This window comes from Carettochelys insculpta, chromosome 8 (assembly GCF_033958435.1).
Source record: "Carettochelys insculpta isolate YL-2023 chromosome 8, ASM3395843v1, whole genome shotgun sequence".
Taxonomy (NCBI): Eukaryota; Metazoa; Chordata; order Testudines; family Carettochelyidae; genus Carettochelys; species Carettochelys insculpta.
Window position 1 is genome coordinate 63,548,989 of NC_134144.1, and position 25,154 is coordinate 63,574,142.

Sequence of the window (25,154 nt, forward strand, 5' to 3'; positions counted from 1 at the left end):
CTGGATTTTTAGCGTATCTTCTATGTCCATACAGCTCTCTTACTGGCCTGCAAACATATTCATAATCCATAGACGCAAGTTATATTTATATTAATGGTAGTCCATCGATCCGATGATGACAAAAGATGTGATGATTTGCACAGGACCTGTGTGTGAAAGCTTTTTAAGTGGTAGAGCCGTTGCACAGGAGCAATCCCACTCTCTCGACCTTCGAAGCCAGGCACCAGTGGTACATAGAATCGTCACGACTGGTAACTTCTTTGGTTGCAGTGGATGGGCCTTGACATCTTTTGTGCCTTGTCAAGCCCTTCACTTTCCACAAAGTGTTGCAGAACTGCCTTCTTGGCTGTCGGATCTAAATGATCTCTTCCGCCCAGTCCGCCGGAACTGACTTCACATGCTGGGCAGGCACATCCGAAAATTCACAGAGGGTTTGAGCCCCATCGGTTACACTCACCTGGTTTGGCCGGCCTGTCAAAGCCGCTGCCCGGGGTGTGGCCGCTGCGCATGCTGCAGCTACTTGGAGCCACAAGTGAGAGCTGAATGACAGGCGGGGACCAAAGTGGACGGACTACCCCCGAATGGGTACGACAAAGTCCCTCTAACAGAGGTACTACCCCTCCTTGTACACCCCATACACCCCAATATATTATATTACACCAATATTATATTGAGTCAGGTGTTTTCTTTCAGAACAAATAATATTTCCTCTTTGGGCTACATAACCTTTTCACCGGGTGTTTGAGAGAGGTAAGCTGGCACTAGTATAGAAATGCAAGCTGTCACACAACATGTTAATTTTCACAGATGCCTCTATATGCTTTTTTTTTCCCCTGTCATGATCAGATCTGATTTAGTGCAACTTCACAAAGTCAGACGTACAAGGACTTTGTTGTTAAATCAAAAACACCAAGTTAGTCCAAATTAAATATCTGTCACATGTGGTTCATTCTCACATCCTCTGCAGGATGAAAAGTGTGTGGGTAATGGAATGTTTCCTTTTGAGGTTTTTTTTAACAGATGTATGTTCCTGTATGTGTTAGAGAAGAGTGGTCAAAGTAGTGTGTTTTGCACGTGGTGCAAAATGTAAAGATTGTGATGATCCTTATTAATAAGCAATTAAGTAAGTTTTTTGTCATTCTCCTCCACTTACATAGGGCTCTCAGTCTCTCTTTAATTAAATGATTGCTTGAGTTGGTACCCATTTTAAATGTAGCTCATTTCCTTCTTGCTGGCTAACCTGCCTGCTAATATCTTTTCTGCAGATCTGCTACACTTTCTGGACCCAGAATTTGTCCCCAGCCTGCTTGTTTGCTTTCACTGTACATCATCTTTTTATCACCTCATCATTCTGTCTATTAATTCATCTCCACATTCCAAACCTGTGACTGGTTTCAAATGGCTGGCCTAGTATAATTTTATGGAGAAAGGAAATACTTCTATTTTAAATACTGAGGAACAATTTTCAGTCCTGCTAGGATTAGCATCCAACATCTCACAGCCTGAAATGGAAACTCTCTATTATTGGAAAGGGGAGATTCCTAGCTTTCCATCAAGACCCTGAAAACACTCAAGATATCAGATTTCTAGTTCATATTGTTCTTATGTATAGTAGAGATTTTAGGACATTTTGAGAAATGTTTTAAAATATTGCTTGCATTTTACCCCTCCTACCTAAACTATCTTTACAGATGGAAAAAGAGAGAGAAAAATGTGTTTATACCAGACCACATCATCACATATTTTCTATATCTAATTTAATAGTATGTTCCATAGTATATTGCTTACTGCTTTTAATTTTCACATTTTGTTCTCTCAGAAAACTTAAATTCATTTGGAAATGACTGATTGAATAGACATAAAAATTAACTGGCATATAAAAGGTCTACACACTGCTAAAAGTAAATGAAATTTAACACTCATCAGAAACAGCTATGTTAGCACTTAAATACTAGGGTGAGATTTTAAAATATATGCAGTGTTGACCTACCTACTTCCAGAGAACATACTGTTAAAAAGCCCATTGACTTCAGTGTTAGAACATATAAACCGTTTATGAATGCTTTTGAAAGCCTATCCTTAATGTCTTACTGGAAGTACAATTGTACACACAAACCATCCTCCATTCCACACGGAGTCCTAACGCACACCAATAAGATCAGCTGTCTTGATTTTTCTAATATAACAAGCAGCCCTGTGGCACCTAGTTTACATCAGTTTTAGTCCACCAAGTTAAATTGAGTTAATCCTGATTTACATTGGTGTAAGTGGTAAAAGAATCTGTTTTCTTTGAAGGGAGGATGGTAGAAGGGTGAGCTGGCAAAGAGCTCTTTAGAGATTTACATCCTTCAGAAGTGGGTTTTTAAAAGGCATTTCTTCTAAGCAGATGTTTATTGTTCTTGATGTCAGATCTGAGTTAGACCTCCCCATCCTTCAGGGACCAGCTTTCTACCCCCCATATTTGAGTTTGTGCTCCACCTAACTGCACCATTTGACACCAGTTCACTTTCTGTCTCTGAGAAAAAAATGTTAGGGCTTGTTTACCTGGGAAGTTATTTCAGATTAAGGAAGGGCGTGACTTTAAAATGCTATGGCTATTTCAGAATACTTCCTAGGTGGCTGCTCCAATTCTCAACTGAAGTAGCCAACACATTCTTTAGTGAAGAAATCTTCTCATCCCCCTTCAAACACTTCAAATTCAATAGTCTGACCAACACTGAAGAAACCAACTTTGGATACATTGGTTCTTGCCAATTAATATCCCATTCCTGGTCAAACTTCTAGAGAAGGTAGCCAAAGGCCACCTACAATATGACCTAATTTAAACTAATATCTAAACCCAGTGCAATCCAGGTTCAGGCCAGGACGTGCAGATGAAACTGCTTTAGTGTCATTGCCAGGTGAACTACACCGGTTAATGGATAAAGAGATGACATGCATTCAAATCTTCTTGGACCTCTACAGAATTTTGCTCTATTTACAGTGAGCTATTGCTGCCTCACCTGAATGAGTGGCAGGAGTCCAGGGTAATGTGTCCTGAAGGAACACAATAAACAATGTTGGAAAACTGACCCTCAACCACATACCCCTTAGTTGGTGGAGTCCCACAAGAATCAGTTCTCCAATTCTCTTCAACATTTACATGCCATGACTAGGTGAACTAGTCAGAAAACATGGACTGAAGTATCACCAATATACAAATAACACACAGCTCTACCTATCCTTCACCATGTAAGACCATACCATTAACGCCAGTATAGCCCAGCACCTGGAAGAGATCAGCTTATGGATAATGAGCAGCTGGTTGAAGCCAAACCCAAGCAAAACAAAGGTGATGCTGGTGGGCAAATAGAAGAGCAAGGAAGAAGAGAAGAGTGATTAGTCCTACAACAAGAGGGGAAGAGACAATGGAGATAGCCAGAAAGATGGCAGATAATTTCAGAAGACTAGAAGTGAAAATAGAAGAGATTTTGCATCCAAAAAGAACAGGAGGAATATTGAAAAACTGTACCGACGTGAGGAAGAGCTGGTCTACATGGTATCATAGAAGATTAGGATTGGAAGAGACCTCAGGAGGTCATATAGTCCAACTTCCTGCTCAAAGAAGGATCAACCCCAACTATAAGTCATCCCAGCCAGGGCTTCGTCAAGCCTCACCTTAAGCACCTCCAAGGATGAAGATTTCCACACACACCCAGATAACCCACTACAGTGCTTTACCACTCTCTTAGTGAAATATTTTTTCTTAATATCCAGTTTAGATCTCCCCCCAGTGCAATCTGAAACCACTGATTCTTGTTCTGTCATCTGCCACCAATGGGGAAGGTTCCATCCTCTTTGGAACCCTCTTTCAGGTAGCTGAAGCCAGCTATCAAATCCTCTCTCCCCAGGTTCATGTCATCTGCAAATTTTCTGAAAGTACAAACCAGCCCATCATCCAGATCGTTAATGAAGACGTTGAACAAAACTGACTCCAGGACTGGTCGTTGGGGTACCCCTGCTTCATACTGGTTGTCAATAAGACATTGAGCTATTAATCACTACTTGCGGAGCCCACTAATCCAGCCAGCTTTCTGTCTACCTTATAGTCCATTCATCCAGGCCGTGCTTCTTTAACTTGCCAGTAAGAATATTATGAGAGACCATGCCAAAAGCTTTGCTAAGTCAGGTTATACAACTTCCACCACTTTTCCCATATCCACAGAGTCAGTTATAGAAGGCAATCAGGTTGTTCAGGAATGACTTGCCCTTGGTGAATCCATGTTGACAACTCCTGATCACCTTGCTCTCTTCCATGTATTTCAATACAGATTCCTTGAGCACCTGCTCCATGATTTTTCTTGGGACTGAGGTGAGACTGACTGGTCTGTAGTTCCCTGGATCCTCCTCCTCCTTTTCCCTTTTGAAGATGGGCACTGTATTTGCCTTTTTTCCAATCATCTGGGACTTCCCTGATTGCCAAGAGCTTTCAAAGAGGATGGCCATGACTGGGGATTCTCTGCTGAGAACAGCAGACAGGTCTGTCACCAGGGCTGACCTGCAGAACAGAAGGGTAAGGAAGTTGCTGAGAGCTAAGATACAGGATGTAGACCTGAGACGTAAACGGGAGCAAGAAAGAACCCATTGATTTTTACTTTATTTGAGACAAATGATATTGATAGTTCTTGCTATCGAGAAAGACTAAACCAATCTGGGGAAGCCACATAGAGAAATAAGGAGGCCCAGATGATCGTCAGTGGGATTTTACCTATCCCTAAGGAGGAGATGCCAGACAAGACAAGAGTATGATGATCAACAGATGGCTCAGACAGTAGTGCTACAAGGAGTGCTTTGGGATAGTCAACCATTGGGAAGCATTCATGGATAAAGTACAGTTTTTTTGGAAGGGACTACACCTTAACAGAGAGAAAACTAGACTTATGGGATGTAGTTTGGCACAACTAATTAAAAATATTTAAAATACTAATAGGGGAGAGAGAGCTGAGAGATGCTCTTGAATCAGGTTTGGCGATTACTAATACTGAGCAGGAGTTAAAGCAAAAGAGATTGTGGGGAAAGGAGCTACAGAGATTAGGCAAATGGACAAAAGGAAAATTAATGCCAATATCACTGACTATAATATGTAGGCAATACTAGCAGCAAAATGACTTTACCCCAGTTAGGTGAGGAATATGGGTGAAGCCCAGGAAAAATAATTAACATATGTGTAAATCAGTGCTAGACAACAGGATAACAAAATGGAGGAACTCATACTACTAGTTCAGGAAGTTTATAGGGATAACAGAAACAAGATGAAATAGTATTCATGAGTGGAATACAGTTATTGAAAGATGTGCTACTCAGGAAAAACAACAAAGCTAAAGATGGAGAAGTAGTGTTGTATAATAATAGCAAGAAAGACTGAAGAGAAATTAGAGGGGGTAGAATGGCGAAACCAGATATATTTGGATCAAAATTACTTGGGGGATGAAAGGTAAAAGAGACATCTGGTATCGTGCTTAATGTCTACAAATGAGCACCAAGATATGATTATGATAATGAATAGAAAGAGCTCTGATATTTCTTTGAAATAACTACTACTGGGAATTGTGCAATCATGGGAGACTTTAATTTCCCAGATACAGATTGGAGGACAAGTGGTGCAAATAATGGTAGGCCCCAGATATTGGGAGACACTTCAGAGAAGAGCAACAAAAATGGTTAAATATCTAGAAAACATGATCTATAAGGGAAGATTAAAAGAATTGAGTCTAGAAAAGAGACGACCGAGAGGGGACATGATAACTTTCAAGTACCTAAAAGTTTGTTAGAAGGAGGAGGGAAATTTTCTGAGGATTGGAAAAGAAGCAATGGGCTTAAATTGTAGCACGGGAAGTTTAGGTTGGACATTAGGAAAAACTTCCTAACTGTCAGGATTGTTTACCACTGGAGTAAATTGTCTAGGGAGGTCGTGGAATCTCCAACATTGGAGATTTTTAAGAGCAGCTTAGGCAAACACCTGTCAGGGATGATTTAGATGCTGCCTGGTGAGTGCAGGGAACTGAACTCAGTGACTTTTCGAGGTTCCTTCCAGTTCTAGTATCCTGTGATTCTATGAGTTTGCAGTCATGGTGCAGTCTCCTTTGATTAAATATACACACCTACAATTGGATTCCTCACTGATGTTTAGTTCTTCTATAGAAGCATCCATAAGTAATACTTTACAATTTTCTATTGCCAAGAAAACTCTGTCCCATCCTGGCAAATGAAGACCTGGCCTCAGTTATTCACGCCTTCTTTCCTTCTGTGGACTAAAGCCATACAGCGGACATTGGGATGAAAATTTCAGCACTTAAGAAATTCCAACTAATCTGGAACTCTGCACAGTGCCATCCCAGCAGCTCCACATACTGCAAACACATCAGATTTATCCACTGTTCTCTTCACTAGCTCCCCATAGACTTTGAACTTGATTTTAAATTCTGTCCTTCAAGGAGCTTTGGGGCCTGGGCCCAGTACATATAAAAGTTTGCCTAAAGGTCTCAGATGAAGCTCCTGGACAACAGCCAGGGGCCTCTGGCCCAGTATAACTCCCTAGGAACTGAGGATCATTTCAAACTGCACCATCTTTTGCTCCAACACAAGGTAAATTTATTTGACCTTGCCTTCTCCAACATCAATATACATATCAACAAATCCCGAAACCATAGAAGAATATGGCACTCCATGGTACACACTTCTCCCCTGGGAGAAGTTGAGAGAACAAACTATAGATCTCTGGTCACATTGCTTAGTGCACTACTGGAAGGTGCTCAGATATGGATGATGGGCATGATCTCAGAAACCATATAGGATAAACTGGAATGCCAGAATACAAATGCCTAAATCTGCTTTGAAAGTTTGCACTGTAGACAACTCCTTACTGTATCGCATGGGGAGCTATTTAGGAAAAGCTCTGATGGAATGGCTCTTCCCATCAATATCCTTGTGTGGACAAGTTCTTATGCCTATGGTGCTCCATCAGGCTGAATCTGGGTGTGTGAGAATTTCTTTATACAACGGCTAGGATCTTCAAAACTGTTGAAAGTCTTACTCCATTATGAAAAAAGAAATGAATTATTGGTTTCATGTTTTCGGTGAAACACAGAATGCTGCTGCCTAGCACCCTCATTTCCCTGTTTATGTGCCTCATTGTCCTCTGCCCTTAGGGGGGAAAAAGAATCATGTTTCTTGAGCGTCAATAAAGAATAAACAAATGAGCTTGCCAAGCAGGATGTTGAGCCCATTATCTCTGATAATAGGACTCATTCTCTGCTCATGTATATGACCTGTCACATTTCCTCCCCATTGGCTGCATGTGCAGGGTGACCATCTGTCCCGTTTCCTGGGACAGTCCCTTGCTTAAGCTGTCCCACAGGCATTCCGACTTCAAGAAAATGGGCAAATTGTCCCATATTTTGCGGGGCTCCTGTTCCCCCACACCTGCTATCTTGAGGTGGCAGGCCCCACTCCCAGGGAGCTCCTCCACTGGGAGGCTGCCCCATTCCCTGATACCCCAAGGAGGCAGCTCCCACCACCAATGAGCTCTGCCATGGGGTGGTTGCCTCCTTCACTGGCATCCCCCCTGCTGTGAGATTGCATCCTCCACTCCCCATCAGCAGGAGGCTGTGAAGCCCCTACCCTGGTGCCTCACTATGGAGCAGCTTCTCAGTGACGAGCCCTGACATGGAACAGCAGCCCCCCATCGCCAGAGGCTGGTGGCCAGTATTTGCCCTAGGGCAATGTGCTCACCCTATACACGTGTTGGTAACAGATAAAACTATACAAGGCTCCTGTTACCTGTGCTGCTTCTTTTGGGTACAACCAACAAGTGTGGTCTCTTTCTCAGACTAGTCAACAATGTACTGCAGAGTACAATACTGCACGGGCAGGAGCGGGGCCAGATACCACGCAGGCCTCTTCCACCTGCAGCTTCTAAACACTGTGGAGGGACTTGTGGCTCCAGTGAGGTTACTGGGAGTTGTCCCACCCTCTTTAGTGAGAGCCAGGATTTTGCTCTGTATGGATCTAATTTTGCGCTTGGCTCTGTCGCTGTATGTCCCATGCCCTTTTCATGGGGTCGCTCTGGATGTATGCGTGTGAGTCAGAGACTTACATTCTGGGAATGCCCAGGTCAGCACTGAGGAAGGCAAAGCCTTAACCCGTAGTCCCTTAGGTCAGGGGCAGGCTGAGAGCCTGGGGCCTCCAGGAAGCAGTGGCAGAACGGGGCCCTTATTTGGTAGCTGGGTGTAGGTGCCAGGTTAGTGGCTTTTATGTGGGGGGAGCCCTGTTCCTGCCCCCTACTGCCCGCCTAGCCCAGCTCTGGAGCCCGGGAGGCAGTCCCAGGCTGGGGCAGGCAGCGTTGGCCTGCAGCCAGGGCTGGAGGCGTGGATGTGCATCTGGCTGCGGCTGGCTCCCGGGGAGTGTCCCTGCCCGGCCGCCTCGCCGCAGCACCTGCAGGCCAGGCCCGGCCCGGCCCGGCCCACGTGGCACTTCCAGGAGAGCGCAGCCGGGATCCTGCGGCCAGGGCAGCGCTGGCTGGAGCCGAGCCGGAGGGCGGAGCCAGCGGGAGAAGGCAGCGAACCCGACCCGGGCCCCGGCCGAGGTGAGCGGGGCAGTGGCCGGGTGCAGGCGCGGGGCCGGCGGGCGCCAGGGTCTGTAGTGCCGGGGGACGCGTCCAGACCGCGGCTTTGGGGGTCCTGTTCACTGACCCTGTGAAAGGGCGCCCGGCTCCGACCAGCGGCCGCGCCGGCGAGGGGCCCCGGAGGCAGTGGCAGAGGCCCGCGGGGTGGTCCGGGAGCAGCGGGAGGCGGGGGCAGGCGCCTCTCTCCCGGATCCAGGAAACTGCCGGGTGCGGGTGGGCAGGGCAGGGCTGGGCTGGGCTCCTTCCTGCTGCTCCCAGGCCGGCCCGGCTCCCTGGGAATGGGGTCCGGAGCCCGGGAGCCGAGCTGTGCAGAATGGTTCTTTAAGCATCCCGTGCAGGCTGGCCGCCTGTGCGCGCCGCTGTCTGTGGCTGGCGGGGCTTGTTTTGGCCGAGAGGCTCCGCAGCTCCAGTGGTAGGCTGGTAAATCCAGGAAGGACTCGCTGTGCCCCTTGTGAGCTTCCTGGGGCATCTCCCGTTAAAGTATTTTAAAACCCCAGTGGATAAGAGATGCATTTTCTATACTTTGGCTAATAGGGTCACTGAACTCTCACGGCTTGGTTCCCTCTTTATGTATGCAGCAGTGGGTATTATAGTCATGCCTAAGGGGAGACGCCAACAAGACCCTGTTACGCTGGGCTCTGGACAGAGATAGCCCCAGCCCCAAGGACTTTACAGACTAAAGCGGAGTCAGCAACCCCTAGCATGCTTACTGCTCTTGGCAGGTGAGCCAGTTTTCATTGGCTCCTGAGATGGGACCCCAGCCTTGCACCCCTGCCGCTGGGAGCTTGCTCAAAGTTATGTCATCTGTGGATTAACAAAAGACCAGTTAATGCTGCCAACCACCACCTGAACTTAAAGCTCTGCATCTTCATTAATTTATTAGGGAAGCTGTTGTAAATAGGACTATTAGTGACTTCAAAAAGTGTCACAGGCACTCGGACTGTACATAGAGGTCTAAAGGTCAAATTTCAACACCTCAGAAAGGTAGCTGGTATATGATAGATAGAATGATAGACCAGACAGAGAGAAGGTGTAGGAGCAGGAGATAACGTACAACCAGAGTGAACAATGTGATGGAGGTGAATGCCATTTATTGATTTATTTTATTGTATGAATCCTTTCAGTGGGGTTTGGTCTTGTTTTGTCTTTATAACTGATCGTTCACAACATAAGTATAACTGTCTAGGTACAGAAGGTGAAGGGGACACTAAATATCTTAAAATTGAGGTAAAAGAAGTCAGGCTGTAAAACTGGTGTGCTATTGAAGCGAGTAAAGGTTTGTACTTAATGTTATACTCTATTACTATTAACAGAGAGGGAGCCGTGCTAGTCTATACACTATCAAAACAAAAAGCAGTCAAGTAGCACTTTAAAGACTAGCAAAATAGTTTATTAGGTGAGCTTTCGTGGGACAGACCCACTTCTTCAGACCATAGCCAGACCAGAACAGACTCAATATTTAAGGCACAGAGAACCAAAAACAGTAAGCAAGGAGGACAAATCAGAAAAAGATAATCAAGGGCTACGTCTACACGTGAAGCCAACATCGAAATAGGCTATTTCTATGAATAACGTCTACACATCCTCCAGGGCTGGCAATGTCGATGTTCAACTTCGACGTTGCGCGGCACCACATCGAAATAGGCGCTGCGAGGGTTCGGCTACACGCCAAAGTAGCACACATCGAAATAAGGGTCCCAGGCACAGCTGCAGACAGGGTTGCAGGGCGGACTCAACAGCAAGCCGCTCCCTTAAAGGGCCCCTCCCAGACACAGTTGCACTAAACAACACAAGATACACAGAGCTGACAACTGGTTGCAGACCCTGTGCCTGCAGCATGGATCCCCAGCTGCCACAGCAGCAGCCAGAAGCCCTGGGCTAAGGGCTGCTGCCCACGGTGACCATAGAGCCCCGCAGGGGCTGGAGAGAGAGCATCTCTCAACCCCCCAGCTGATGGCCGCCATGGAGGACCCGGCAATTTCGACGTTGTGGGACGCGGATCGTCTACACGGTCCCTACTTCGACGTTGAACGTCAAAGTAGGGCGCTATTCCGATCCCCTCATGAGGTTAGCGACTTCGACGTCTTGCCGCCTAACGTCGAAGTTAACTTCGAAATAGCGCCCGACGCGTGTAGCCGCGATGGGCGCTATTTCGAAGTTAGTGCCGCTACTTCGAAGTAGCGTGCACGTGTAGACACAGCTAAGGTGAGCAAATCAGAGAGTGGAGGGGTGGGGGGGAAGATCAAGAATTAGATTGAGTTAAGTATGCAGATGAGCCCCTATAGTGACTCAGAAAGTTCACATCCCGATTTAAACCATGTGTTAATGTTCCGAATTTGAACATAAATGTCAATTCATCCACTTACCTTTCTACAAAAGAGCGATAATTTCTTTTTAGTAACACACATACCTTGATGTCATTGACAGAATGGCCCATTCCATAAAAATGTTGACTAACTGGTTTGTTGATCTGGAGTGTTTTGATGTCTGTTTTGTGCCCATTGACCTTTTGTCTAAGGGAGTTAGAAGTCTGTCCAATATACAAAGCATCTGGGCATTGTTGGCACATGATGACATATATGATGTTAGTAGAGGAGCATGAGAAAGTGCCCGTGATTCTGTGAGTAACCTGGTTAGGTCCAGTGATGGTATTTCCAGAGAAGATATGTGGACAAAGCTGGCAGCGGGCTTTGTTGCAGGGAAAGGTTCCAGGACTGGTGTTGCTGGGGTATAGACTGTGGCTGTTAGTGAGGATCCTCATGAGGTTGGGAGGTTGTCTGTGGGAGAGAACAGGCATGTCACCCAGGGCCTTCTGGAGTGTAGCATCCTGATTAAGAATAGGTTGTAGGTCTTTAATAATTCGTTGCAGTGGTCTGAGTTGGGGGCTGTAAGTGATGACCAGTGGTGTTCTGTTCTTGGCTTTTTTGGGCTTATCTTGGAGTAGCTGATTTCTGGGTATGCGTCTGGCCCTGTCGATTTGTTTTTTTACTTCTCCTGGTGGGTAATTCAGGTTTATGAATATTTGGTAAAGTTCTTGTAGTTTTTGGTCTCTGTCAGTTGGATCAGAGCAAATGCGATTATACCTAAGAGCTTGACTGTAAACAATGGATCTAGTCACGCGTGCAGGACGGAAACTAGAAGGGTGTAGATAAGTATAGCGATCAGTAGGTTTTCGGTACAGTGTGGTCCAGATCCACAAACCAGTTAGTCAACATTTTAATGGAATGGGCCATTCTGTCAATGACATCAAGGTATGTGTGTTACCGAAAAGAAATTATCGCTCCTTTGTAGAAAGGGAAATGGACGAATTGACATTTATATTCAAATTCGGAACATTAACACATGGTTTAAATCGGGATGTGAACTTTCTGAGTCACTATAGGGGCTCGTCTGCATACTTAACTCAATCTAATTCTTGATCTTCTCCCCCACCCCTCCACTCTCTAATTTGCTCACCTTGATTATCTGTTTCTGATTTGTCCTCCTTGCTTACTGTTTTTGGTTCTCTGTGCCTTAAATATTGAGTCTGTTCTGGTCTGGCTGTGGTCTGAAGAAGTGGGTCTGTCCCACGAAAGCTCACCTAATAAACTATTTTGCTAGTCTTTAAAGTGCTACTTGACTGCTTTTTGTTTTCATCTGTTGAATAGTTAGAGTAGTGATTTTGGCTGCTATAATGTGATTATTAATGAAATTGTCTTAGTTTGAAAAAGTACAAAGGCATTCTGAGTTGCAGAATGCACACTACAGGCGATAATTTTCATCTTCCAGAATAAGCCTTTATAATTGAGCATGAAAGCACCGCAGCTTCCAAATTGCTTGTCACCGTAAAAACAAACAAACAAACAAACAAACAGAAAATCAATCCTACATAATTACTTTTCCTTAGCACTGCAACAGATGTATTCCCCCAAAGCTCTAGTTTTATTCTTAGCCACGAAAGCTGTGGGGAAATAGCTATATGGCCATAGTTACATTTTATGGGTTTATTTAGTGCCAGAGAAGTGCCTATCAATCAACATTTGAGTTAGCTCTTAATTTAAATTAAGGAAAAACATTATTATTGTAGAAATCTAATTTTGAACAGCCATACTGTGGCAAATGCTTGACAGGACCAGACGTCACCCAATGAAATTAGCAGGTTTAAGACAAACAAAAAGAAAGATTTCTTCTCACAATGTACACACAACCTGTGGAACCCTTTGCCAAAGGGTGTTGTGAGAGCCAATACTCTAACTAGATTAAAAAAAATTGGCTCTATTCCCCATGGACTTCCCAATCAATGGCTCTTAGTCAAGATGGACAGAGAGGCAACCCCGTGTTCTGGGTGTCTCAGAGCCTCTGACTGCTAGATGCTGAGGCCAGATGACAGGAGATGGGTCACTTGATCGTCTTGTTCTGTTCATAACCTTTGAAGCATCTGGAATTGGCCGCTGCTGGAAGACAGGATACGAGGGTAGCTGACTGTTGGTGGCCATTCTTATGCTCTAACCTCGATGGATATTTTGTGGTGGTATTATTGAGCTAGACACCTATATACACACATAACAAAAAGGTCCTTGCCCACAAAGAAGTGTTTGTTAATTTTACACACTGTGAGAAAATCTGTCAACCTCAATGGGATGACTCACATTGAACACCATAAAGCATGTGTAAGTCTTTGCAGGAGCCCAGCAAAATCTTTATTTTCCTTCTATTTATGTTTCTTGCATAGCATCCTACGTAAAGCAGTGGCCCAAATTGTTTTCCAATGCTAAATGGATGCAAATATTTCTGATATGCAGATGAAAATAAATTGTTGGATTAAATAATAGGAAAGGGAGAAAAAAGAGGGAATCTGTTCCAGGTAGCAGTAACTGCAGAATTCTCAGACAATGGGGAGAGAAAGAAGATAGTGATAGACAAGCAGAGGGGTTAGGAAGTAGAAAAGAGAGAGCAGGAATTCTCAGAGAGAGACGAAAAAGAAGCAAGGCTGTGGGAGGATTTAAATTGTAGGAAGGCCAAATATCCTGGCAAGGTTGCACCCCAATCGTGCAACCTCTATAGCACAGTCCTCCTGCAAGTTATAAATGTCAGGACTGGGACCTTACCACGTAAAATATGTTTACATTTGCAAAGGAAGATATGATAAACAATTAATTACTTCTTGATGTTCCAAACTTGCTGCCAATGTACTCTTGCAAGCGGACTTTAGCTGGTAGGAATGGTTTATTTATGTGTGCCATCAGATAATGCAATAAGCATATGTGCCTTAAAAATGAATGCTGTAAAATCAATAAGGACAGTCATGCTCAATTTTTACTTGTATGTACATCTTCCATAAATGAAATAAGTTTTGCTATCTCAGGAGGCTCTTTACTAAATAAATCTCTTTTCATTAAAGAGAGCACCCTGATGCCTTGAAAAATAATCTACAGGTTGAACCTCTCTAGTCCGGCAATCTCTCATCCAGCAACATCTATAATCTGGCATGATTTTAGTTAGCTGGACAACCACTTACCATGGGTGTGGCCAAGTTTCCTGTAGTCCCATAAAGTTTGTTTACATTCACCAGTCTTGGCTCTCAGTGTTCTGTAACAGCAACTAACCATAATGTTGTAAAGAGAGTGAAAAATGAGCAGGATGGAATCAATGAATTTGTAACTGCCTCACTGCTGCTTACCAGGACAAGCGCACTGGGTAAAAATATACCTCCTGTGTTGTCCAGCATACCAGGCACAGCAGAAGTGCAAGAGAGGAGGATCATCAGTGCAACTATTGTGGTGCACAGATGTTGTTGGCATATTAGTGTGTTCCCTATGTGATGCTTTAAGGCAAAGACAGGATGAGAAAGGAGGGCTGGTTAAGGATGATCTTGTGGATAAACCTCTGGGCTGGGACATGAACCATTTGGATTTAAGTCCCAGATTGCCACCCAATGTTCCATGTATTCTTGGGTAATTCATTTAATATCTCTCTCCCATTGTTTTTGCAAACTGAGGACAATAATCTTCTTTTGTCTGTTTAGACTGTCAGTTCCTGGGGACAGAGATTGTCCCTCTCTGTGCGTTTGTACAGCTCCTGGCACAGTGGATATCTAATCTGAGGTGGGATCTCTAAGTCAGTGGTTCCCAACCTTTTCAGAAACAATTCCATAGTACACCCACCTTTTTAGCTGAATCGATTGCTCATAACCTCACATTTACTTACATTTACTATGGTTAGTATTACTAGAGAGGTTTGCAACATAGTAGTGCCTACAACAAGCTAAACAAGGATCAAATGCATTAATGTTTCTAATCTACCATGGAATACACCTTCTTAGAGAGTGAGCACAGACACATTTTCAAAATCTGCTCAGTGCCATGCTAGAGATGTTTGAGTAAATGAGTAACAACTGAAAATTTCAGTGGCTGCTCGATTACTTGCAGGTGGGGGATGTGGCTCCAGAAAGCAGGCTCCGCTCCTGGCCAGCCCGTTGGAGCTGGGGCATGTCATTTAAACCATGTCCCAGGTTCAGCGGGCTCCTGCCCTCCTTTCCTTCCCATTTCCGTAGCAGGGAGTGGAGTGGGCTCCCCGCCAGCTTGTTTGGGCCAGAAAGCAGCATTTCAGCTGCCTTCCAGCACAAATGGGGTCCTGTGAGGTTGCCATTTCCCCTCACGGTGGCTCTGCAAAGAACTGAAGTGTGGGAAAATTGACAGATTTTCACTGCACACTTGGACAGTTCTCATGGCACACCAGTATGTCTTGGCACACTGTTTGAAATCGCTCTCTGTGTGTGTATTTGTTAACTCCATCTACTGTGAAATGCAATCAACATTGGTGTTAGGAAACCCAAAGGAACAAATAAGATCCCATCATCAATTTAAGAACTGTGAGAATACAATCTAAATATATTGTTCAATCCGTCCCTGTTATTATGTCTTATTTGTCAGCGGAGAAGGCATTTGATTGGGCTCTGTAAATATATTTGGGGTTAAACAGCAGGGTTGTGGGAAGAGCTATCAAAGATAAAGGACAATGTTGCACAAGAAGACAGGGGTATAAACTGACCCTGAATAAAGTTAGGCTGGAAATTAGGTTTCTAACTGCAAGAGGACTGAGATTCTGGAACAGTTTGCCAATTGGAGCAGTGTGAACAAGAAAACTGACTTTTTATAATGGAACTTGATATGTTTCTGAATGGGCTTACGTGGAGCGTTGCCTGTGATAAGACGTCCTGGATTGGATGATCTGTGTGCTCCCTTCCCATTCTATGCTTCTTTGCCCTTAACTTTCATTTGTATGACCTGTTGTTCTGACTGCAAGTTGTTTGGGGCAGGGGTCGGTCAGGGAAGGGATCACATAGGTCATCCAATCCAGTACGTGTTATCGCATACCTGGCATTGGCCACTGTTGGAAGACAGTATGCTGGCTAGATGGGTCTTTGGTCTGACCTAGTCTGTCCATTCTTATGTTTTTATCTATTCTGTGACACACCTGGCCTTGAGGTATGGTACAAATAATAAAACCATTTGAGACGAGGACTTTTCTTCTCTTCATGCTAATGTCATCTCAAATTAAGATGCCTTATTAGAAGTAACTTCTCTATCTCAGGTACAGGTGTGATTGCAAGGGTATGCTTTGAAAGGCTGGTGCTCTTTAAATGGCAGATTTGTGCTTCTTTGTCTTCTGCAGAATCAGAGAATTACAGTTGGTTGTTCTTTCTTTTCCTCTCCATCTCTTCTGATTAGGAGTAACAATACCATGAACCCTTATCGGGGGAGATACCAACACTACAGGGATTTGTCTGAGGGAAGTAGCTGACCTTCTGGTCTGCCCCCAAAACTTGTGGTTGGCATTATGGCTGCACATTGGACATACAGCTCTAACATGAAGGATAAAACATTTATGTGGACCAGTGCTACTGGCCTGGGAAGTGACTCTCGCGTACAAGAGCTGTTCCATGAGGAAGCACAACAGGTATGTTGAAAAAGCCCCATCTCCCCAAACCACTATTCTCTGATTTCCATCTTCAGCACCTTGCGACATCATCATGAACCTTCCGATGAATAGACTGACATAATCTGATTCACTGCAGACATTTATTGTGTCAAAGTCACTTGTGTTTCAGTAAGAGATGTTTCCATTCATTCGTTATACCTTGAGCATAATGTCTATCTTATTACCCTATGGACAGCCATCAGAGTTGCATGATGGTGACCTTTCTCTAGGTCATGGTCTGATGTCTCATCCAGCCAAAAGTAGCCTTTGCAAGATCTGGTCCGTGGGAATTCTACAAGACTTTTTTGGATGAACATCTCTGATGTCAGGCAAGGAAGGGTCTGTCTTCTGTGCTAGTTTTCAGAGAACAGTTTTGGGTGTAGTCTCCTTCATCAAGCTGTAACTCTTGGCTTCATCCGCCATGAGAGTCTAGCCAGGCTGGAACCAAAAGAGATTTAATACTTTAAAAAGCCAAAAGTGTGGATAGAGGCCCTGCTCCTAGCCACTCAGACCTGCAAGAGACCTATTACAAACTTCAGCTTGGAGCACAACTCTGTGTGCTGTCAGGTTCAAACTGCGCACACAGAAGTCTTCCTTGCGGAATTGGTCTCGGTTCTTTTCAAGGATGATGTTTGGAAGACTGCTGCTGACTGTTTTCTCTAAGCCATTTTTCAAGTTTCAACTACCACACGTGATGGGCTATAATTTCAAGGCGGATGGGCTGGTGCCTGTGGACCCTCCTGGTCCATTCCTACCATCCCTTTCCCTTGATGCATTGGTCTTCATGCATGGTGTCAGGTAAAGTGATGCTGTAGTAACCATGCACAAATCACCCAATTGTAGGTGTTTTGACAGGCCTCTGTGCTACTACAGCAGATATCAGGATGGCAGCATGGATGTTACTTAAGGTATTACTGTCTTCTAGGTATCTCAAACACAGACCAAACCCTGGTGGAAGATACAGCTCTTTGTCTGGGAGCCAGTGCTCTTTGGAACCTGGGATGGTGTCTTTACTTCTTGCATGATCAACATTTTTGGAGTGGTTCTTTTTCTGAGGACTGGCTGGCTAGTGGTAAGTGAAGGACAGACTGGGTAACATTGTGGGATAAGTGGTAGGTTATTATTCCTCCCTCTCCTACACGTTTACCTTTGATTTTGTGCTTAGTGAATTGGTTAAATCAACTTTTTTTTTTGCTCTTCTCAAAATGCAAATGATTGTGAGACCTGGGTTGTTTTTGTGACTTCTCTGTGAAGTGGAGTTCTGCAAATTCCAAAGAAACCTGACAGTTTATAGGGAAGTCCATGTGCAATAGTGTAACCAAATATAACTTTCCAGGTAAAATGTATTGCCATGGTTACACATCCTCCACTGTCCTCCTCCAAGCAGCACTGATATAGTTGTATTTCTAACATGGCAGTTTTAATTGGAGACCCTGCTGTCCTGAATGAAAGGCCCTGGGTTGCGCAAATTTCTCCTCGATATCCAGGGAATCCACTGCATGAGTCAAGTGTAGCATCTATTCCAATGTCATGGCTGTAAGAGTGAGCCTGATACTATGGCATTAAGCAGAATCCAGCCTTGCTCAATGTACTGTGCCCTTCCCAGCCACTTCCGTGTAGGAAAAGCAGAGCTTCCCCAGGGAATATTGGAGCTGTGGCCTAGACTGGGCCCAGCTGTTCTTAAAGCATCTAGCATCTTTAACAGCTACCGTTTTCTGTAACACTTTTCTTCTGAAAGGGTAGAGATCTGTGTGTTTTTACAGGAAGAGAAATTCAGGGCCATGTTCTGATCTCCAGGGATACCAGAGCATACTTGGAATAATATCACTGAAGTTACACAGTCTGAGACCAGGTCTGCACTAGACCTTAAAGTTGATCTTAGATACACAATTCCAGCTACCGCAGTTGCAAAGCTGGTATCGACCTATATATGATCGACTTGCCTGGCCATCCTCACTGAAGGAGGTCGACGGGAGAGTTTCTCCTTTCAATCTCCCTGACTCCTCTAGAGATTGAGGAGTACGGGGGTTGACTGTCAACTCCTGATAGTTCAATGTCATGCATCCCACCAGAACACGTGAACTTGAACCCCAGAAGATTAACCCTGACCAGTTGATCTGCTGGGAAGTGTGGATGTAACCTGAGACTGAAGCTATGTCTACATGTCCAGGAAGATCAACCTCCTCAGCTATTGCTATCTCCCATCGACCTCCCTCTATGTGGATGGCCAGGTAAGTTGATTGCAGATGAATTGATTCTAGCTATATAATTGCTGTGGCTAGAATCGTGTATCTGCAATCAACTTACCTGCCTAGTGGAGACCAAGCCTCAGGCCCATAACAAAGAGATAGTGAGGAATCCTGTTGCCACTATTAGGAGGAAATAAAGCAGCTGTTCTAAGGCACATAGCATTACTTCACAGGGGTTTCTAGCAGGAAGTGTAGAATACTATCATATGTAATTGGACCTGCAGAGAAACACATGTAGAACCCAGTCCTGCCAAGTTCTGAGCACCTTTAGTTCCCTTCGATAACCACTTCAGCACCCTTCCTGATTAGAGGATCTAAATTTGGCACATTGCTTCAATGGGTAGTCAGGTTTCCAGCCCTGCTTGGGACTAGTGCCAGTGTAATTACTCATATTGGCTGTTGGGAACAAGAACAGTAGTCGTGAGAATTGTTCTGGGTCTTAGAGTAACCAAAAGGTAGCAGGCCTCTCATTGACGACTGTACTCCCAGAAACCCCGTCTGCCTTAGCTCCACGTAGGGGATCAGTTCATTACTGACTCAGAAAGCTGAGTGCTGCCCACTGAGTCACCAGTCCTGCTGCTGCCGTGATTTTTCTTGGAGTCTCTCCTCCACGAATCATCCAGGCCTGGCCCTTGTCTTATGAAATCTGATAATCCATTGGGAGCACAGATGTGGCCTCACCAGAAAGATCTCATTCCTCAGGGTCAATTACTGATGACCTTTAGCCAGATTCTTTCTTTTATCATTTGCTGCCATTTCCCATGTTAATTTCAACTGGGGTGTCAAAAGGTTTTATAAGCTCCTCATTGACACAGTTGTTTTGCAATTTAATAGAGTGTTATTGGTGGCTCAGAAACTCCCATTGCAAGTGAAACACTTGTATGCACTTGAAAAAAATCCAAACGGACAGAGGATTTTTAAAAGGGAGATGGAGCGTGATTGAAAATAATGGCATTAGGCCTTGAAATGACTGGGGTTTCACAAATGTTTGCTTGCCTAGATCTGACTGCAAGATCAGGGCCTGGGATTGGAAGATTTTCTCGATAGGAGGGACACCCTGAGCCTTATTGGAGGTCTTTGGGCCACAGTGAAATATTAACTAGTAGTGCTAACGCTGCATTCACAGTGAGCCCTGGCTTCATTTTCCCCTAATCCAGTGAAACCAACATCTAATGCAGCAGGCTGTTGAACTAAAATAGGATTTCACAATGACAGCAACATCCTGGAAACTTTTCTGTTTAAAAAAAAAAAAACCCAACAACCACCTCCAACAGCAACAAAAAGATCTGGGCCTTAGACCAGCACAAAGTAGAAGCAGTAGCTGCTTATTGCTGATCAGAAACAAAATGGTGTCAGTGGCCAGTGCCTCCGCAGATACAAATGCCACTGCACTGGAGGGAGAGAGAGAGAGAGAACTTGGCAGCCGACAGGAGGGAAGAAATTATGCTGTACCTCAATTTAATAATGAGGCAGGGCAGTGCTGTGCGAGAGGCTAGGAGAGGTAGTTTCCAGTCCTCTCTGCATTGGCGTTGGGTCCTGGATGAATTTTCAGTGGAAGTGACTGTGATTGAGGGATTAACAAGTTACACTAGCTGGGAAAGTTCACCAGGAGTGTAAAGAGATGCTTTGACCCTGGGAAAGAGACTTCTGAAGCATGAAGAACAAGTAGAAGACAGAGGAAACAGGGGTCAAAAGAGAAGCACTTGAAGTTGGAACCTCCTGAAGCCACCGAACAGACTAATTCTACTTCACTTTTGGAATTCTGACTTCTTGACTTGAATAGATAGGCCAACCAAGTATGGCAAGCTTTAGACTGAAGACACTTGTGACATATTGGCCTTCAAAGCTGCAGATGGTGGGATTCCATGCCATATTTGTCTATCATGGAACACAGTCTGACTAACCGGCTGCCCCTACCACAGGCTAGATGGAACACCATGACAAGAGCATTATGCCTGCCTGGAAAATACTGGATTTCCTTGTCAGTCTGTGGGCTGTGGGCATTATGGGACTCTTCTACAGATGCTCTGCCATTCACTGTCTCATAACACAGCTACAGCAATTGAATACATGTAAAAAGGATGTAGGGTATGTTTAGCTGTCTCTTAATGCAGCCTAGCAGCTGGGAATAAGTGGAGGAGGTTGTGTCCAATGCCAAGGCAGCTGTTCATGGACCTCTGCTCCAGGTCAGGAAGTGAGGAGTCCCACATTGCACAAATCTGCTTGTGATACCACCAGGAGGAGATCCAATTTCCTTGATGCAGGGCACTGAACAGGCCTGCTTGAAAAGGCCAGGACCGTCCCTATCATCTGTGGCCAGCTGGAGGAACACACGGGAGAGGATTGAGACATTGCCTCCCCTGACACAGTGGGAAACCAGATAAATGCCAGCAAATAATTACTCATCTTAAGTTTATTTTTATCTTGTCTATTGAGTGATTACTACTGCTGTTGCAATTCATTGACTTGGGTGTTAGCAATGTAGTGGGTCTCAGCGGCTTAGATTTTTCAGAAACATTTGATCTCTGTCGGAGCTGCTGGCTGTTGAGCCCTTTTGCATGTCAGATCGTTTAGGGCTGTTTGAAAATCCAGACAGCTATTTCAGGACCTGGTGGGTGCTGAGGTTTTCTTGTTTTGTGTTTTACTGACCCAGCCTTTGTAACAATCAAGATATTTCTCTTTTATTCGCGTCCCCCCCGCCTCCATTTTACCTTGTGATGGATGATTCATGGTTGTCAGGGAGTTGTAACTGAGAAACTTCAGGTGAGTAGTGATCTGCCCCTGCTGTGTTAATCTCAGCTCAAGGGGTCAATGAGAAAATTTGACTCCCTCAGGAGCTAACACATTTATTTATTTATTAGGTAATGAGCTCTTGTGGGTAAGACCCACTGTTTCCCCAGGTTCCAAAAGTGACAGATGACCCTCCTTCCTGTCCTCCTCAGTATATAAACCCTGGATTCTAATAGTCCACTCCAAATCTGAGGAAGTGGGTCTTGCCCACGAAAGCTCATTACCTAATAAATAACAAGAAGTCCTGTGGCACCTTCTAGATCTTGCCCACAAAAGCTTATGCTCCAAAATATCTGTTAGTTTATAAGGTGCCACAGGACTACTTGTTTTTTTTCTGAAGATACAGACTAACAAGGCTACCTCTATGATACCTAATAAATACGTTTGTTACTCTTTAAGGCCCTACAAGATTGCTTGGTTTTTACGAAATAGGCTTTGGCGGAGAGACCCTCCCTGATTGGTCACAGTATCATTGCCCAGAAAGAACAGTAGGGATAAATGTTATGATATATTATTGTTATTATTATTATTATTATTATCTGCACTGTGCTAGCACCCTATGAGACATAGTTATGGACCAAAACCCCATTGTCTTCAGCATTGGACCCACACATAGAACAAACACGGCCCTGAGCCCCACAAAAACATTGAACAAGTTTCAAGACTTTTACAATTAACATGCATTTCTGTAGCTGCTAAATTTACAGGTCAGACCTGTGTGTTTTATTTATCTGGACGTGCAGTAACCAGGCAGTGGTTAGGTCTTTTTTCACTGCCCTGACTAATTTCCGTTGTGTTCTTCACTATCATTGTTTCTTCATTACAGGGAAACACCGGCATTTTATTGGGCATGTTTCTGGTGTCCTTTGTTGTGCTGGTTGCCCTGGTAACTGTCTTATCTGGAATTGGGGTTTGTGAGCGGTGCAGCGTCGGAAGCGGAGGAGTCTATTCCATGATTTCTACTGTCCTCGGGGGTCAAGTGGGAGGGACCATTGGCCTCCTTTATATTTTTGGTCAGGTAAGAATGATTGTTACTGCAAGCAGGTCCTTGGTCCTTTCCTTCCATGTGATAAAGTAAATAAGATGATGCTACTGAGAAGGAGGGTGGCAGGGACAAGCAGAGATGTAGGTGTATAATTCCATTCCTCATGCTATGATCAGTCCTAGGCCTCAATGGAGGCAGCACAAGGGCATTGGCATAGCAATTCAAAAGAGCCTGGAGCTCTCCACTGCTGCCACCACTGTCGCAGCAGTGGTGGGAGCCAGAGCCCTGGGCCCTGAGGGGCGAACTCTGAGTGGCTCTGCCACAGCTCTATGGCAGTACCTGGGAGGTACAGCTCACAAAGGAGGTTCTGTGCTGTGGTGTTTGAATAGGGGGAATACGAATGAGGAGACTAATGATTTCCTCCCCACGTACGGAGCCAGCTCTGACAAGTCTGAAAGGTCCTTGCTCTGCTGAGGTTCTGGTCCTGAGAGCAAAAGAGAATGAGGCACAAGAAATGCCATAGTGAAGAAGTTTCACCTACAAGCAAGGAAATATTTAAAGGCGAGAGGAAAAAGCCTGTGTGGCCAAAACAAACCCTGCAGACCAGCTGTGGGGTTATGTTATACATTGGCCCATTGTGTTTTAAATGTTTCCTTGGGGGGCTGTAGAAGTAGGAGCAGCACCTGGGGGAAAGAGATTGCACAGTTTGGAGACAAAGTCAAGCCTGGGCCAATAGAGAAGTGGAGATGAGCTGAAGCCCATGTGAAGGAGGAGCTACAGAGCTGATGGGAAGGAGCTCAAGGGTAGTTGATTCTGTGCATAGCTATTCAGCTCTTTGTTTTTAGAGAGATACTGGTGTGCCACTGAAGAGGTGGATTGAAACTAAAGGGCTAAGAAACACAAACAACTGTCCCTGCTAGTAGAAAACTGATTTGTTAAAGCCCAGAGTAACTGAACAAGAAAAAAAATAAAGGTATGAGGAATATCTGAAAATGTCATGCACAGAGAAGAATTGTTTTCTTCAATGCATTCACTTCCAGCTGTCTTTAAATCTTGGCTAATTCTAAAAGTCAGCATAAAATACAAATTGATTTGTTACAAGGCAGGACACAGTAAAATATAGGGAAAAGGCCTTCCCATTCACTTTGTGCTGTTTCTTTCACACTCTCCTCTTCAGTGAGTTATAGACCCCTTGTTACTCTTGCTAGCTGTCTTCCAAGCAAGTAGCTGAGTAGTGAATGTGCAACTTCTGTCATGGTTATTTGAGCTAGGACTACTTGTGCAAAGAAAGGTTTTTGGACTCCATCTCTAAAACAGCTGTGTTTAAAAGCAGAGAGACAGGTGACGTGTGTCAAGAACTGTAGATATTTAAACTAATTACATGGGTGAACCAGCTGAATTTATGATTGAGTCATTGGTCCTGGGACCAATGGACCTAAAAGCATGAGCCCCTCTAGCGCTCGAATTAAAGGACAAGGATATTAGTCAAGAGGTACAGGTAGACTCAGATTTGTGTATTGTCCTTACCATTAGAAGGGACAAAGAGCCATGTTGTGTCCACCTAGGTTACCTACTCACCCTGGGTGAGGAAGTCCACAGCAGTTAAAATGCTATATGGGTCACCACCTTGTCATGCCTACACATGCACACAATGAGTTTTTGTACACCTCCGTTTGGTATACACTGATGTCTGTATGCAACTGCCTGTGTCTGACTTTAGATACGTGACCCTTGGTGCACACCACACATTAAAAAGAATTGTCACTAAATGTCAGATGTAATAGGACAGTGGGAAGCTTTAGTTTAGAGAGTTTGAATACAAATACTGTCTCCTTCTCCCACCCCTTCATCTTTAAATCCAGTAGTGCCACTCTTAGTTTTGGGCAGAGAAAGGATTGCTTGGGTTTGTGTCTTGTCTCTAGCATGAATTGTAGCCTTAATCTGTATATGTTTCCCTGAGCTTCGGAACTTCACTCCTGCAGACACAGACCCCCCACTAAAGAATACGAGTCCTTCTCCTCATCCAGAAAAATAAATAGCTCTCCCCAGAGTGTATGGAATATGAGTTGCACAATACAGGCTTTATTGGAAGTGCAGGCTGTGTTCCAGTAAAGAGACAGGGAACCGGTGAAACAGCAAAATTTAAATCCAAACTAAATACTGAGCCTTGGAAACAATTAAGTGGGAATCATTCAGTCATTCTCTAAAGAGGTGCTTTAGGCTACGTCTACATGTGCACCCAACTTCGAAATAGCTTATTTCGATGTTGCGACATCGAAATAGGCTATTTCGATGAATAACGTCTACACGTCCTCCAGGGCCGGCAACGTCGATGTTCAACTTCGACGTTGCTCAGCCCAACATCGAAATAGGCACAGCGAGGGAACGTCTACACGCCAAAGTAGCACACATCGAAATAAGGGAGCCAGGCACAGCTGCAGACAGGGTCACGGGGCGGACTCAACAGCAAGTCGCTCCCTTAAAGGGCCCCTCCCACACACACTTTCAT

The 25,154-nt window shown here is 44.6% G+C and overlaps 1 protein-coding gene across 3 annotated transcripts in view; it reads left to right on the forward strand.

The window, feature by feature from the left end:
- The first annotated feature begins 8,587 nt into the window (after window positions 1–8,587).
- Window positions 8,588–25,154, forward strand: part of SLC12A8 (solute carrier family 12 member 8) — a 93,784-nt gene continuing 77,217 nt past the window's right edge. For all 3 annotated transcript variants that reach the window (XM_075000912.1, XM_075000913.1, XM_075000914.1), the window contains exons 1-4: window positions 8,588–8,623; window positions 16,372–16,600; window positions 17,547–17,693; window positions 22,487–22,678. In XM_075000912.1, the coding sequence (XP_074857013.1) occupies window positions 16,481–16,600; window positions 17,547–17,693; window positions 22,487–22,678 (459 nt within the window). In that variant the 5' untranslated portion in view covers window positions 8,588–8,623; window positions 16,372–16,480. The remainder of the gene's footprint in view (window positions 8,624–16,371; window positions 16,601–17,546; window positions 17,694–22,486; window positions 22,679–25,154) is intronic.